Genomic DNA, 14,431 nt, shown 5'->3' on the forward strand with positions numbered 1-14,431 from the left:
CGTGTGTACTCTGTACGGATGACGTAGTCTGTGACCTTCTGACACCAAAGCAAAATGTGGTTGTAAAGGCGGCAAGTTTCATCACGACAGTGAATTTTTACACGATTTAAATTGCTGATTAGCTCATGGAGTGATGAGAAAGTGGTTCTATATCACAATTTAAACCTTAGAGCACGAACTTTTTTCAAAAAAAATTCATGCTTTCATCACTAATTTGCACAATTCGGGGGTTTTGTGTCCCTAATTCCCCTAGTTAATGGTGCAGGAGTTATTCCGGTTTCAATAGCGTGAAGCGGACAATTAACGTATTTGTTTGAAAACCTTTGAACGGGACGCTAGTCTGTAGTCTATCGCAGATTACTATCCCAGCTTGACAGGTACCCTTTTACACCTGAATGGAGTGAGTGATTGGAGTAAATTTTCTTGCTCTAGAATGTACAAATTGGCTTCGGTCGAAATCGAACACAGAGCCTCTGAGTCCAGAGTACAACGCGCTAACAATGGGCCATCTTGCCTTCTAAGCTTATAAATCCGGAACTTATCCATGTTTCTGTGGCGTTGAGCAAACAGATAACAGTTTAAAATTTAAAATAATAAAATTCCCTTTTTCATCCCATAGGGGAAATTTTTCTCGAGGGTCTATTCCAAGGTAAGACTGGAATAACCCAGGCGTCAGCCGCAATGCAGCGCCGCAAATTTAGCTAGGACGAGGTATAACCCAGGCGTCAGCCGCAGTGCAGCGCCGCAAATTGAGCTAGGCGAGGTGACTTACACAACTGATGCCTTTCGGGTACGAAGCATGCTGACTTTCTATTATCCTCTTGAATGATGCTAGTCCGTCAAAGATTACTTTCATCAGCGAACTGGTACTCATTTGCACCTAGGTAAAATGAGATGATTCCAAGAAAGTCATTTTAAGATAAGATCGGAGATCACCATAGAGTCTACGGAATTGACCCTTGATAGTAGCAGTAGCAATAATATTACTCTTGCTATAAGAATATTTCATGATTATATAAATCTTATGTAAACAAATCCCATTGTACAGTTGAAAAAAATCATTATCTTCATGTCGTATCTTATGTTGATTCATAAAATGTGAATTATTAGAGTTGCAATTGCCTACAAATAAACTTTTGAATCTTGTACAAAAAATAAAATAATGCATTCGCGCAGGTGTGTCCTGGGACAGTCCTGTCCTAGTGCGGAACCCCTTTTGAATAGAAGTTTTCTCCAGTGGGACAGGACAAATTTGTCCCGGCACAGTTTTGTCCTAGTGCGGAAGGAGGGTTACAGAAACGCAGACGGAGAAACCAAATCCTTTTGTTAGCTTGGGCGACCGAAGAGTTTCTGGAATTACAGAATTTATGAAGGACAACAGACAAAGCCGAAAGAAGCTGATATACAGAGAAGTGATAAGACATGGAATGAGATTTAAAAAAAAAAAGTTAGCTCAGGATGGAGAAGCATGGAAACTGTTTGTCTGTGGCCTATACCCTGACCCAGGGTGAATAAGGCAATGATGATGCTGATGATTAAATTCAAAAAGATTATTGGAAACAACATTCTGGTGCCGGAGCTAGGACATAAAGAATTTTGAAGTATTCGTTTATCTTACGATAATTTGGACAAATGTGACCCAACGTCTCAAAACGGTATTATGTCGGGATGAACCAGATGCTAAAAAGTCAAATTATTGCTAAACTGGACAAAATTATGAATGATTGGTATTCAGCAACCTGAAACATGATGTTCATTCAACTCAGTAAAGTTTATAAACTCAACGCAAGTCTGATATTTCTGGCTACAAATTTAATTTTAAGCATCTTAGTCATCACGACTTAATACCGTTTTGAGGCGAGGGGTCACAAATTGGTCATATTTAAAGTTAATTAATTGAAAATAAACCCCATGAACATGAGTATTTATATAGCGCAATATCCACTAAACGTGCTCAAAGGGCTTTACAAAGAGTCCCTAGCCAACACTTACCATGTGAACCTGGAACTCAGGGAAGTGTACACAAATGGGGAGTGAACCTGGGACTATGAGTTTCGGCAGGTTTCTATCTACTGAGCTATCAGGGGCTCTAAAAGACTGGCATTCTTGAAATGCGATAAAAATTCGTATAATCCAGGGGGGAAAAGGTTACAGATATTGTAATAGGGTTCAACAGTCGTGACCTCACTATCCTCGTAATGACGCATAATAGTAACTGGTTCTAAACTACATGAATAGTACCAACACACAAAACTATGCATAACCTCAAACGTATATAAATAAATCTTGTAAGAGGAAATTTTGTGAGAACTAAAATTGGCCACAGGTGTGGCGAATAGGCACCTTGTGGAAATGTCCGAAATGAGGCTATGTGATCTTGTGGTTTGTCACGCGCTTTTGGATGGAAGGTCCTGGGTTCGAGCCCCGCTCGGCGCATAGTTGAGTCCTCGGAAAAGGCTCTTTACTCACTTTCTCTCACCGTACTTAGGTGTAAAATGAGTACCTGACCATTAACAGCGTTATCTCTGTCTGAAAAAAATTGTAATATCGCCTAACAGGCGTCATGTCTCTTTAAACATGTTACGCGTTGCTATAGGTCAGGGACCATTTGTAAAGCGCTTTGAGCACGTTTAGTTGATATCGCGCTATATAAATGCTCAATATTTTTTTAACCAATGGCAAACAAAACGGTATTACTAACGATGGTATGTGTTAAGTAAAATACTCACTAGTTCGACACGCCTGACTTATGGCACCGTCGCAGAAAATCATATTATGTATCCTTTAACTAAGTATGCAAGGACCGGTCGGAAAACAATAACAAGAGTAGGTTGATGCGTGGCCTTCGTAAAGTTATGGCCTGATACTGACCAAAAATGACGTCAAAATGCCAGTCTTTTGCCACAAAAGAAAACAAATCGTGAGCTCTATTCAATAGTTCAACCAATGAAATAACTTGTTTCCATGAGCTCTACTAAAAACAACTCACTATTCGGTGCAAAACCAAATAATGACGTCAAACTGCCAGTCCTTTTGGATTTCAGTATCAGGCTATAACATAATAATGGCTACGCACTGACCAAAAAATGACGTCAAAATGCCAGTCTTTTGCCACAAAAGAAAACAAATCGTGAGTTGTATTCAATAGTCAGGCTATAACATAACGATGGATACTGTTGATGTCAACTTCCTTTATTCTATTGTTTGTATAGAAAGAATGAAGTTCACGTCACTCGTGTCTTCGTTAACGTTATTTGCCATCCACGTTTATGAGTAATTCTCACTTAACTGTATCATCCAGACTATAAAAGTTCACAGTTACACAGAGTTATGTGTTTTGGTCCGTTATACTTTCGGATGGTAATGTTGTGAGATTTTCTTAGCCAAGTGTATACTATCAAAACAACAATTTTTGTTTGTCTGAGCGGAGATTCGTCTCCATCACAAATTTCTCGTTTTGATTGGTCAAAAATCTACTGGTTCATACAAGTGACGTGCTTTAGACCACTGTAGGATCAAGCTCGTAGAAGAAGAGTCAGTGACACCCAATATTGCCTTGCTTATGTCTCTCATGTAAGTCATTCCAAAATAAGCCCCCTCCCCCCCCCCACCCCCTCTCTCCCCTCCTCTTCAAAATGTCATCTGACTGGACATTGGAGACAATGCATCAAATGATTTGACCAGTCCCATTATCTTGATTTGTAATCTCATTGGTCAATAAATTTCCAATAGGGTTCAACAGACGTGGCGTCACTTCCCTTGTTATGACGCATAGTAAACTATTAGAACAATGGCGGTCGCCATTATCTCCATCACCGCCCTTATGAAATACTTCTCTTACAACTTCATTATAACTCTGATCATGTTTCGACGTTATACATTCTGATCGCATGACATGTGAAAAAGTTCAAGCCAGCATGAAGAATAAATAGCACTGATTTTCTTTGTTTGTTTGTTTATTTGTATGTTTGTTTTGGTTCACTTTAATTGAGTTTCAATGGAACTTTTATTGGCCTAAATATAGACTTGACGGTCGACCATGGTCTTCATTGTAGTCTATCAGTCTACAGTAAATATCACTTGATTTGATTCATCATGGCAAAGTAAGTAAAATACAAAAAGGAACGAAATATTATCTATACCGGACTTTGCTTATTGCCTCGTGGTTTCTCCATAGTTGAATAGATAATACCAATCGGTTGGTAATGCCAGTTGATAGAACGACTTAGTTTTCTTAGTTAATCCTCTTCGGACTTTCAGGCATATAATTTTGAGGTTTTCAAAATTGAGCTTTATATAGCGCAATATCCACTAAATGTGCTCAAAGCGCTTTACAAGGGATCCCTGGTCAACAGCAACATTAACATGTAGGACGGGACATGAAGCCTGTTAGGCGATATTACAATTTTTCGGACAAAGACAACTCTGTTAACGGCCAGGTACTCATTTTACACCTGACTACGGTGAGAGAATGTGAGTAAAGAGCCTTTTCCAAGGACTCAACTATGCGCCGAGCGCGAGGCTCGAACCCAGGACCTTCCGATCCGAAAGCGAGTGTCATACCACAAGACCACATAGCCGCACATAAGGCATCCACCAGACAACTTCATTTTTTGCGGTCGGCTGCTTTTGCGGTGACTGTGTTCCAGGTCAGGCCTGCTTCCTTTAATTCTTTCTCCATGGTCCTTCGCCAAGTTTCTTTGGGTCTCCACCGCTTTCTCTTCCCATCTGCTGTCCAGTACAGGGATGTCTTGGGAAGTTACCCTTTTTTTCATTCTGGCCACATGACCCAACCAACGCCATCTTCTTTTTATTTTGCTTTCAATGTAGTGCCTGGGTGGGGTTCCTGAATTCCCATAGTGGTACTTACTATGTATTCTATCCCCCTATATCTGTTTTCCAACTTGCTTTCTGTTTTTGTCTTGGAATGAGATTACTTGGTTTTATCCTGGCCCTGGTGGATGCCCTTGCTGAGAGGGGAACAGTCAAATGTATAGATAGTTTTGGGAGATGGTATTTTTTTTTCTTGTAAATCATCTCTCTGTTATGCCCTGTATTATGTTTTGTTTACGTATTATATATGATTTGTAAAAATTTGAGTGTATTCCTCTTCGTGGAGACCTGTGCTTGTGTCTGAATGAGACTTTTTGGTGATCTCAAACTTTGATAGTGTGCTCTTGGAATCTACATCTGTTTCCTATTTTAACCAATTCCTCTTTGTCTTACCGTTTCTTGGTTGCTTCAATTGGATTCAGTAGTCTGATGTCACGCCGCCAGGCAACGGCGGCCATCTTGGTTCTAAACAAAGAAAATCATTACTTTTTGTTCTTCATGCTGGCTAGAACTTTTCATTCCCTTTTCATATGCCTTTTGATCAGAATGTGTAAAAGTCAAAACATGATCATATTTATATGTTTTTTTTTCCTCTGGAAGCGTTTTTATGCTAGTCGGAGAAATATTTCATACGGGCGTGCGCCAGTGTTCCGATAGTTTAGAGCCAGTGTTACTAAGTTACCATGCGTCATTAGGAAGGAAGTGACGTTACGACTATTGAATCCTATTGTAATTCTAGAACTTTTTACTATCCCATATACTTCCTTATTACTGGCGCTGATATGACCCTAATGTGTTGCAAGCGCCGCAAAAGCCTTAAAAATAGACAAAAACAAATGGTAGTGCAGTCAGCTTTCTTTAATGGGAGCGAACTATATTCATGTTTTCGTCCAACCAAGTCATCAATCACATGATTTGTTGCTGTCCTTACCTTACCCGGGTTCCATCTCTTTCCAGAGGTCGGATGTCATGGCCTTCCATCCTTCACGGTCCATTGCAGCCTCGTTACAGTCTGCCATGCGCCGTCCTGTAGCTTCCTTGATGCCATCTGTCCAGGATTTCCTTTGTCTTCCTCTGCCTCTCTTTCCTTCAATTCTTCCCTCCATTATCCTTTTTTCGAGACTATCATGTCTTCGCATATGTCCAAAATATGACAGCTTTTTGTGCTTCACAGTCAAAAGAAGTTCTTTTTGTTTTTGGCCCATTAGGTCGAGGACTTCGATGTTTGTTTTCTTGCTGTCCAAGGTATTTTCAGTATTCTCCTGTACGTCCACATCTCAAAAGCTTCACTACGTTGTTCTGTCTGTGCGGTTAGTGTCCACGTTTCACAACCATAAAAGAAAATGGACCACACATAGCATTTGGTGCATCTCATTCGTGTTCTGATGGAGATATTTGTGTTGTTGAGGATTGGCTTTAGTTTCATGAACGCATTTTTGGCCAGCATTATTCGTCTCCTGATCTCTTTGTCAGACTTTGCATCGGATGTTACCAACTGCCCCAAGTATGTGAACTCCTTTACTTGTTCCACTGGACACTCTTCTATTTCTATATCTATGTCTATGGGCTCTTTTTTTTTTTTTGTTATCACCATTGTTTTTGTCTTCTTCGCATTCATGAACGGCCCCTTTTCTTTACTCTCTTCGTTCACTTTTGAAAGTAGCTTCTGTAGGTCTTCCTTACTTTCCGCCAACAGGACAGTATTGTCAGCGTAACGTAGATTGTTGATGTTGTGGCCACCAACCTTCAACCCTTGTGCTGTTTCTACTTGCCGAAAAATAGACTCTGTGTATAAATTAAACAAGCAAGGAGACATAACACATCCCTGGCGCACTCCTTTCTTGATTTCAATTGCTGTCCAACGATTGGATATTTCTTAACAAATGTAAACACGCTTACAAAAGTTAAAAACATACCCATGTGTCAAGCTGAATAAAATAACCAATCATGATGTTAGATATTTAAGAAGCTGTGAACACTTTTCACTATGTGGGTCAATTTGAACACAGTTTGCAATGTGACCAATGACCTCGAGCACATGGAAAGAAAATATAGATCATTCCCATTGGCCCACTGATTTTATTTTTGTAGGTCAAAGCATGTTTAAAATTCTGAAATTTTTCTAGTTTCTGTGTTATGTCGGATAATAGAACGGCTGGATAACATACATCGTCTCTGTATTATATGTTTTTGTTGCGAATAGAGTTCATATCCTGAATGGCTTGCTCGCCTATAGATAGAAGGAAGTTGACGTCACTCGGGTCTTTGTTATTGTTTTTAGCCAGCCATTGTTATGAGTAGTTCTCACTAAATTGTATCAATAAGACTAAACGTTCAAGGTTACACATAGTTGTGTGTGTTGGTACGTTATATCCGGCTGGCGAAATGTTGTGAGTTTTTGGGGTTTATTTTGGCTTAGCGTACAACATCAATAAACTTTCGTGGTGTTTGTGTATTGACTTCATGACCTCAAGGAGTTTTGAGATGGACTCAAGATAGTATAGATAGTATGCGCTTGGCTAAGGAGCTCACAACATTGCCATCCTGAAATATAACGGACCAGCACACAAAAGTATGTGTAACCATGAACTTTTAAGATCCGGTGAATACAGTCTAGTGAGAATTACTCATAAACATGGATGGCAAAAAAGAACAATAACAAAGACCTGAGTGAAGTCAACGTCATTCTATCTGTATAGATAGTTCGAAGATGACATCACTCAGGTCTTTGTTATTGTTTTTTGCCATCCGCGTTTATGAGTAATGCTCACTGAACTGAATCAACCTGACTATAAACGTTCATGGATACACACAGTTTTGTGTGTTGGTCCGTTATACTTCCGGATGGCAATGTTATGAGCTTCTTAGCCAAGCGCATACTATCTATTCATAGTACGTTTGACACCATTTTTTGACTGGTGGACAGCGTCGACTGTAGAGCGTCCCTCTTCTGGCCAGGCGGAGGGTTATATATTGAGTCTTATACTGAGCTTTTATATAGCGCAATATCCACTAAACGTGCTCAAAGCGCTTTACAAGGGAAAGGGTCCCTGGCCCACACCAATACTTAACATGTATGACGGGACACGATACGCCTGTTAGGCGATATTACAATTTTTTCGGACAGAGACAACGCTCTTAACGGCGAGGTACTCATTTTTCGCCTTGAGCACGGTGAGAGAATGTGACTAAAAAGCCTTTTCCAAGGACTCAACTATGCGCCGAGTGAGACTCGATCCCAGGACCTTCCGATCCAAAAGCGAGTGTCAAACCACTAGACTACACAGTCGTAATAATACTCCTTTCGGCTGTGAGACGAGTGCTCTATCTACTGAACTATATGAAACCCTATGGATACGCCCAAGTGAATTCAAATCATTACTTTTGAAAGCGTCTGGAAGTAATTTTGTGGTGCGGCTGTGTAGTCTAGTGGTATGAGACTCGCCCTTCGACTGGAAGGACATGGTTCAAGTCCCATTCTGAGTGGCGCATAATTGAGTCCTTGGAAGAAAAAGATTGAGATTTTATATAGCGCAACAATCACTAAACGTGCCCAAAGCGCTTTGCAAAGGGTCCCATACCAACAGCAACATGTAACATGTAGAATGAGACATGACGCCTGTTAGGTGATATTACAAATTTTTTTTAGACAGAGACGTCCAGATATTCATTTTACACCTGAGTACGGTGAGAGAATGTAAGTAAAGAGCCTTTTTCTCCAAGGACTCAACTATGCGCCGAGTGAGGCTCGAACCCAGGACCGTTCGATCCGAAAGCGAGTGTTATACCACACGACCACATAGCCGAAAAGCTTTTTTACTCACATTCTATCGCAGTATAGATACGATTAATCATTTAATTTATGAGAAATAAGTAAAAAAAAAAAAAAAACACGATATAGCATTGCTTATATTTAATCACGATATGCATCATCATACTTTGTATCATCAAATAACATGAAGCAAAAGGGAAGTATAAAATCTTCACAACCATCAGCGGCATTGTTGAGATAACCAAATAAACCAAAACCACAAATGACCGGTTTGTCGTTAACCAGAACCATAGTCATAAACTCCATTGTACTCAAATCAACAGATATAACAAGATAAGAGAACAACGTCAAAGTTTAAAGAACGCAACAAAATTGTTAGATAGATCTAATTGTATCGTATCGTATCGTTTAAGAGCTAATAGGTTCTAAAAACCTTTAAATGCTCTGTGTAACTTTTTGCATATTATATACAATTTATCAATTATATGATTAGTATTCAATGTGAATTAATTGATAATATTGAGAATTAAATTATAACAAATGTCTCAAACATTTCTTCTACAAAATTTCTAAGCTGCAAAAATAATATAAGAAAAGATGTCTGCAGTTCTTGAGAACGATGGGAAATTAGTTCCAAGCATTTCTTTTTCCCTACTCCCAAATTGGTCACCTCACGCCACTGTGCGCTGCCAATGAATCATCATTATACAACATTGTCAATAGGTCCGCCATCGCCATCAAGCATATATTATTTCTATTACATCAAGTCTGTTTTCGGGTGTTTTTTTTTTCTTTCTTCTAAACCTGCTAACATTTGAATTCTTAACTTGTGTAATAAAGTTAGGTGCCATTTTTTAGCAGGATCTCTAGCTGTTGAAATTTTCTGATCAAACGACACATTCTTCTCTCGGCTCTTGCAACTCCAAAAGAAAACATTTATAAGTAATTTCGATACTTGAAAAACAAAACAAACAAAAAATAAAATCTTATAGTAAAATTATCAAAGCATTTCATTAAAAAATATTTGTTTGTAAAATTCATTTACAGAAAATCTTTCACATCCACTCCAGTTAGGCTTGATGGGTCCAACGTTAAATTAGTCAAGCGTCAATAAATTAAAAGTCTCGATTGATCTAAACGTCAATTTCTTGGGTTTGACACTTGATGGCAACCTTGACTTTTCTGGTGAGTCTCTCTCCGTCTTTGTACTTCATGTCATCGATGGGCCCGTATGAAACAGCACGGGACAGCTCGAGAACCTCGGGGTCTCTGACATCCTTGCACACGTATTTCACCTGCAGATTGAAGAAAAAGAAAGCTTTTTTTTATTTAGCGCAATATCCACTAAACGTGCTCAAGAAAAGCACTTTACAAGGGGTCCCAGGCCAGCAGCAACACTGAACACGTAGGACGAGACATGAATGACGCCTGTTAGGAGATATTACAATTTTTTTCGGACAGAGACAACGCTGTTAAAGATCAGGTACTCATTTTACAACTGAGTACGGTGAGTAAAAGCCTTTTCCAAGGACTCAACTACGCGCCGAGCGAGACTCGAAGCCAGGCCTTTCAGATCCATTAGACCACATAGCCGCAAATTAAAGATTAAATCAAACAACGTTGTAAAAAACCCTTTTTTAACAGGTATTTAATTTTGTTTGCTATTTTGTTTATTATTGTTGTTTGTCTTTTTTGTGTGTTTTTTCTGTTTGTCATTTGTTTTGTTTTGCTATGTTTAAAAAAATCATTTCAACGCATATTGTAGATTTATATGGTGGGCCCAATGTGCACATATTTTCAGGCAGTGTACTGCGGCTAACGCCTGGGTTATTCCAGTCTTCTCTTGGAATATACCCTAGAGAGAAATTTCCCCTGTAGGATGAATAAAGGGAATATTATTTTATTTTATCTTAAAAAGAAGTAAAATAACATTTCAAATGAAGTAAAAAGTGTTATCATAGAGAATATCAAGAAATGAAGTGAGTAGGAAAGCGCCAGAAGACAACAGAGGATAAAAACTTCGCAGAGGCGATGAGAGCTAGAACCCGCGACCTTACTTGTACGACAACTCTGCCTGACCAGGAAAATCGTGACTCTAGTTTGAGCTATCCACGACCCCATAAAAAGTCGCTTTAAACCTTAGTCTAACTAGAGCCTCTCTCTCCCCGACTTCTTGGGGTCACGGGTTCAACACATACAAACGCCGCGAAGTTAGTTGGCCGGCATTTAAGCTTAACTCTCTCCTTACCAGCCATTTTCAGAATTTTCCCCAACATTTCACACCCAACTAACACAAAAATAGGTTTTTTATCACTCAAACACAATAACAGTAAAGTTCTTGCAAAACATAATTTCTTTATCAAAAATACTCTACAACACACTGCTCATTTTCTTTAAAGTTTATGATGTGCAAAATAAATTTGAATAAGAAAAATGTTGGATGTATCGTAACTATAGTTGGTAAGGAGAGGGTTAATAGCCAATATTATCAACACAAACATGTACGATACATACCTTAACTTTAACCTCCTCAGTGGGCTGACAGCTCGATGGGCATTTGTCCACGGGGACTTCAGAGAAGCATGTTTGGCCACGGCGTTTTCTGTTTTTCATGTCAGTCTCTGGGATGGGTTGGCACGAAACTGGAGAAGACAGCGATGGCATCTATAGTTAGGCTATGTGGTCTAGTGGTATGACACTCGTTTTCGGATCGGAAGGTCCTCGGTTCGAGCCTTGCTCGGCGCATAGTTGAGTCCTTGCAAACGGCTCTTTAATGTAATATGAGTAACTGGCCGTTAACAGAGTTTTCTCTGTCCGAAAAAATATTGTACTATCGCCTAGCAGGCGTCATGTCTCGTCCTACATGATAAGTGTTGCTGTTGGCCAGGGATCCCTTGTAAAGCGCTTTGAACATGTTTAGTCGATAATGCGCTATATAAAGCTCGATTTGATTTATTTATTATATTTCTTTAAATTCAAGATCGTTTACGAAGATTTGTTTGAATGTGAAACCCTGCAAAATGCGGGATAAGCTGAAACAAGAAGAAGAAGAAGAAGAAGAAGAAGAAGAAGAAGAAGAAGAAGAAGAAGAAGAAGAAGAAGAAGAAGAAGAAGAAGAAGAAGAAGAAGAAGAAGAAAAAGAAGAAGAAGAAGAAGAAGAAGAAGAAGAAGAAGAAGAAGAAGAAGAAGAAGAAGAAGAAGAAGAAGAAGGGTTAGTAGAATATTTACAAATCCATACCTTGTTTATCCTTCTGGTTTTTGTTGACAGGGATTTTCGTCTTCCTTTCAATCTTAATTTGATGCTGGGTCTTCTGACCTTCAATCTTCCATGGTTACCCGTCCTTTTGTCGTCCTCGTCTATCATCATCATCTCTTCGTGTATTTCCGCGTTCCTTTGGGTCTGTAGTGGCTTACAATGTCATAGTATCTGGGTATTCAATATTTATGTAGAATTATTGAGGATATTGTCTTACATGAAGTATAAGAAAGAGAAAGAAAAGGAGGAAGAAGAAGAAGAAGAAGAAGAAAGAAGAAGGAAGAAGAAGAAGGAAGAAGAAGAAGAGAGAGAAGAAGAAGGAGAGAAGAAGAGGAGGAAGAAGAGAGAAGAAAAAGGGAGAGGAGGAGAAGAAGAAGAAGAAGAAGAAGAGAAGAAGAAGAAGAAGAAGAGAGAAGAAGAAGAAGAGAGAGGAAGGAAGAAGGAGAGGAGAAGAAGAAGAAGAAGAAGAAGAAGAAGAAGAAAGAAGAAAGAGAAGAAGAGAAGAAGAAGAAGAAGAAGAAGAAGAAGAAGAAGAAGAAGAAGAGAAAGAAGAAGAAAGGAAGAAGAAGAGGAGGAGAGAGAAGAGAGGAAGAAGAAGAAGAAGAGAAGAAGAAGAAGAAGAAGAAGAAGAAGAAGAAGAAGAAGAAGAAGAAGAAGAAGAAGAAGAAGAAGAGGAAGAAGAAGAAGAAGAAGAAGAAGAAGAAGAAGAAGAAGAAGAAGAAGAAGAAGAAGAAGAACAATGATAAAAGGAAAGGTTGCAGGAATAGGCGAAAGAAAACGGAAGGGGATGAGGAGGAGCGGATGAAGAAGTCCAATTTAGGGAAGGCTCTTTTACAATCAGCATGATCTATATTACATTTCCATCTCCTCGAGGTCATTGGTCACGTTGCAAGGTGTGCTCAAAATGACCCACAAAATAAAAGTGTTCACAGTTTGAGAAATATCCAACATCGCAATTGGTCATTTTCCTCAACATGACTCATGGGTGTGTTTATAACTTTCATAAACAAAGCAGCGTGTTTACATTTATTGAGAAATGTCCAATCGTTGTACAGCAACAAATCATGTGATTGATGACTAGGTTGGACTAAAACATGAATATAGATCGCTCCCATTGTGTTCACTGTCTGCAAGACCCCTGATCTGTACTCTGTGACAATTCAACATTTTATTATTTCGACTCGAGTTTTCTTTACTATACCTGTCATGTTGTTCAGTAAATTCTGGCATATCAGGGCGATAGATGTGTCGGTCGTTCTCACGAAGAATGTAAGACTCGCTGAAAAGTCTAGGAGAAGAATAAATCTCTTTTCTTGGGCCCTCAAATTCCCAGGATCTCTGGCTGTTGAAATTGCTGCACAGACCACACATTCTTCTCTTGAAGAGCTCGGAGATCTGATAGGAAAGAGACAATTATTTAGATTATACACTCGCAGGAGGAATTACACTGCATTACTCTGGAAAAACGTGCAAGGAAAATTTTTGTCAGAAAACCTGTCCTTCATTAACGATCGATTGAAATGACCCTCATCTTGGCAAACACTTTCAAACCTGGGAATTCACAGCAGTCCTAGGTTTGAGAATTCATGCCATAGTATGGATCATTTCAATATATAGATATTTGAATGAGGAGTTTTCTAGCTAAAATTCTAAATGCATGTTCTTTTTTTCCAGATTGCGGCAGTGCGGTGATTCTGTTTTGAGAATCCAAGCTATGATACTGAACAGATAAGGGATCACGGATAAATGCCAAAGACTTTTTTAAAAGGAATTATTGAATGGACCTGGCCATCATTGATCGATCGTTCTCGACAGTTCCAGATCATTAGCAAAAACAAACATGAAAATTACATTCAAATAACCCTTAATAAAGGTTAAACAACAACAACCGAAGAACTGATTTCAACAACACAAGGAAAAATCCAACTGCTTCGGCACCTTAACACACATGATGCCATTCTAAAGCTGAGAACACTTGCACTAGACAGAGATTTATGGGGGCAGATTACTAACTGGATAATAGAAACAGACTTACAAACTCTAAGTGACGCACACATTCACGGCAAGCGTCCATAGAGACTGTGCAGCGATATTTATTATTATTAAAGATTTAACACCATATTCAAGGCTCTGAGCACTGACTTAACGTTTATAACATGAACATTTATATAGTTCAATGTCCGCCAAACTGCTCAAATATCTTTACAAGCCATCAATAACACTTCACCTGTAGGACACGAGATATGGCGTCTGATAGAATATAACTTTATCGTTCGTACCTTGACCTGAATGTATGTTCCTTCCATGTGCAACTCAACTCCAGTCAGAGGGAAGGTCACTTCAATCCTCAAACCCTTGCGGACAATTCTAAGGTAAGGTGTGTAGCTGGAATAAGAACACAAGATTGGTTGAATATACAGGGTGATTCATTAGAATACGTCATTATGATTACGCAGTTGTTTAAGGTCTATAGCATTAGAGTGGACTGAATTAGTGGTTGGAGAAAAAGATAGAGTTAATGTGACTCATATATAAGGGAACAACCCGTGATTGATCTTGATCGCTTTATG

The 14,431-nt window shown here is 39.1% G+C and overlaps 1 protein-coding gene and 1 long non-coding RNA gene across 2 annotated transcripts in view; both read right to left on the reverse strand.

The window, feature by feature from the left end:
• Nucleotides 1-8,731: 8,731 nt before the first annotated feature.
• Nucleotides 8,732-11,936, reverse strand: LOC144962658 (uncharacterized). Its single transcript, XR_013643505.1, has 3 exons — nucleotides 11,844-11,936; nucleotides 11,120-11,247; nucleotides 8,732-9,900 (listed from the first exon to the last, which is right to left on the reverse strand). It is a non-coding gene; the product is annotated as an uncharacterized LOC144962658 (long non-coding RNA).
• LOC144962657 (uncharacterized) overlaps nucleotides 11,861-14,431 on the reverse strand; it is a 51,457-nt gene continuing 48,886 nt past the window's right edge. Inside the window, exons 46-48 of the mRNA XM_078895770.1 lie at nucleotides 14,141-14,246; nucleotides 13,063-13,256; nucleotides 11,861-12,032 (exon numbers count right to left, since the gene is read on the reverse strand). Of these exons, the coding sequence (XP_078751896.1) occupies nucleotides 11,972-12,032; nucleotides 13,063-13,256; nucleotides 14,141-14,246 (361 nt within the window). The 3' untranslated portion in view covers nucleotides 11,861-11,971. The remainder of the gene's footprint in view (nucleotides 12,033-13,062; nucleotides 13,257-14,140; nucleotides 14,247-14,431) is intronic.

This window comes from Berghia stephanieae, chromosome 1, assembly GCF_034508935.2.
Source record: "Berghia stephanieae isolate SIO BIC M18660-M18661 chromosome 1, UCSD_Bste_1.3, whole genome shotgun sequence".
Lineage (NCBI taxonomy): Eukaryota > Metazoa > Mollusca > Gastropoda > Nudibranchia > Aeolidiidae > Berghia > Berghia stephanieae.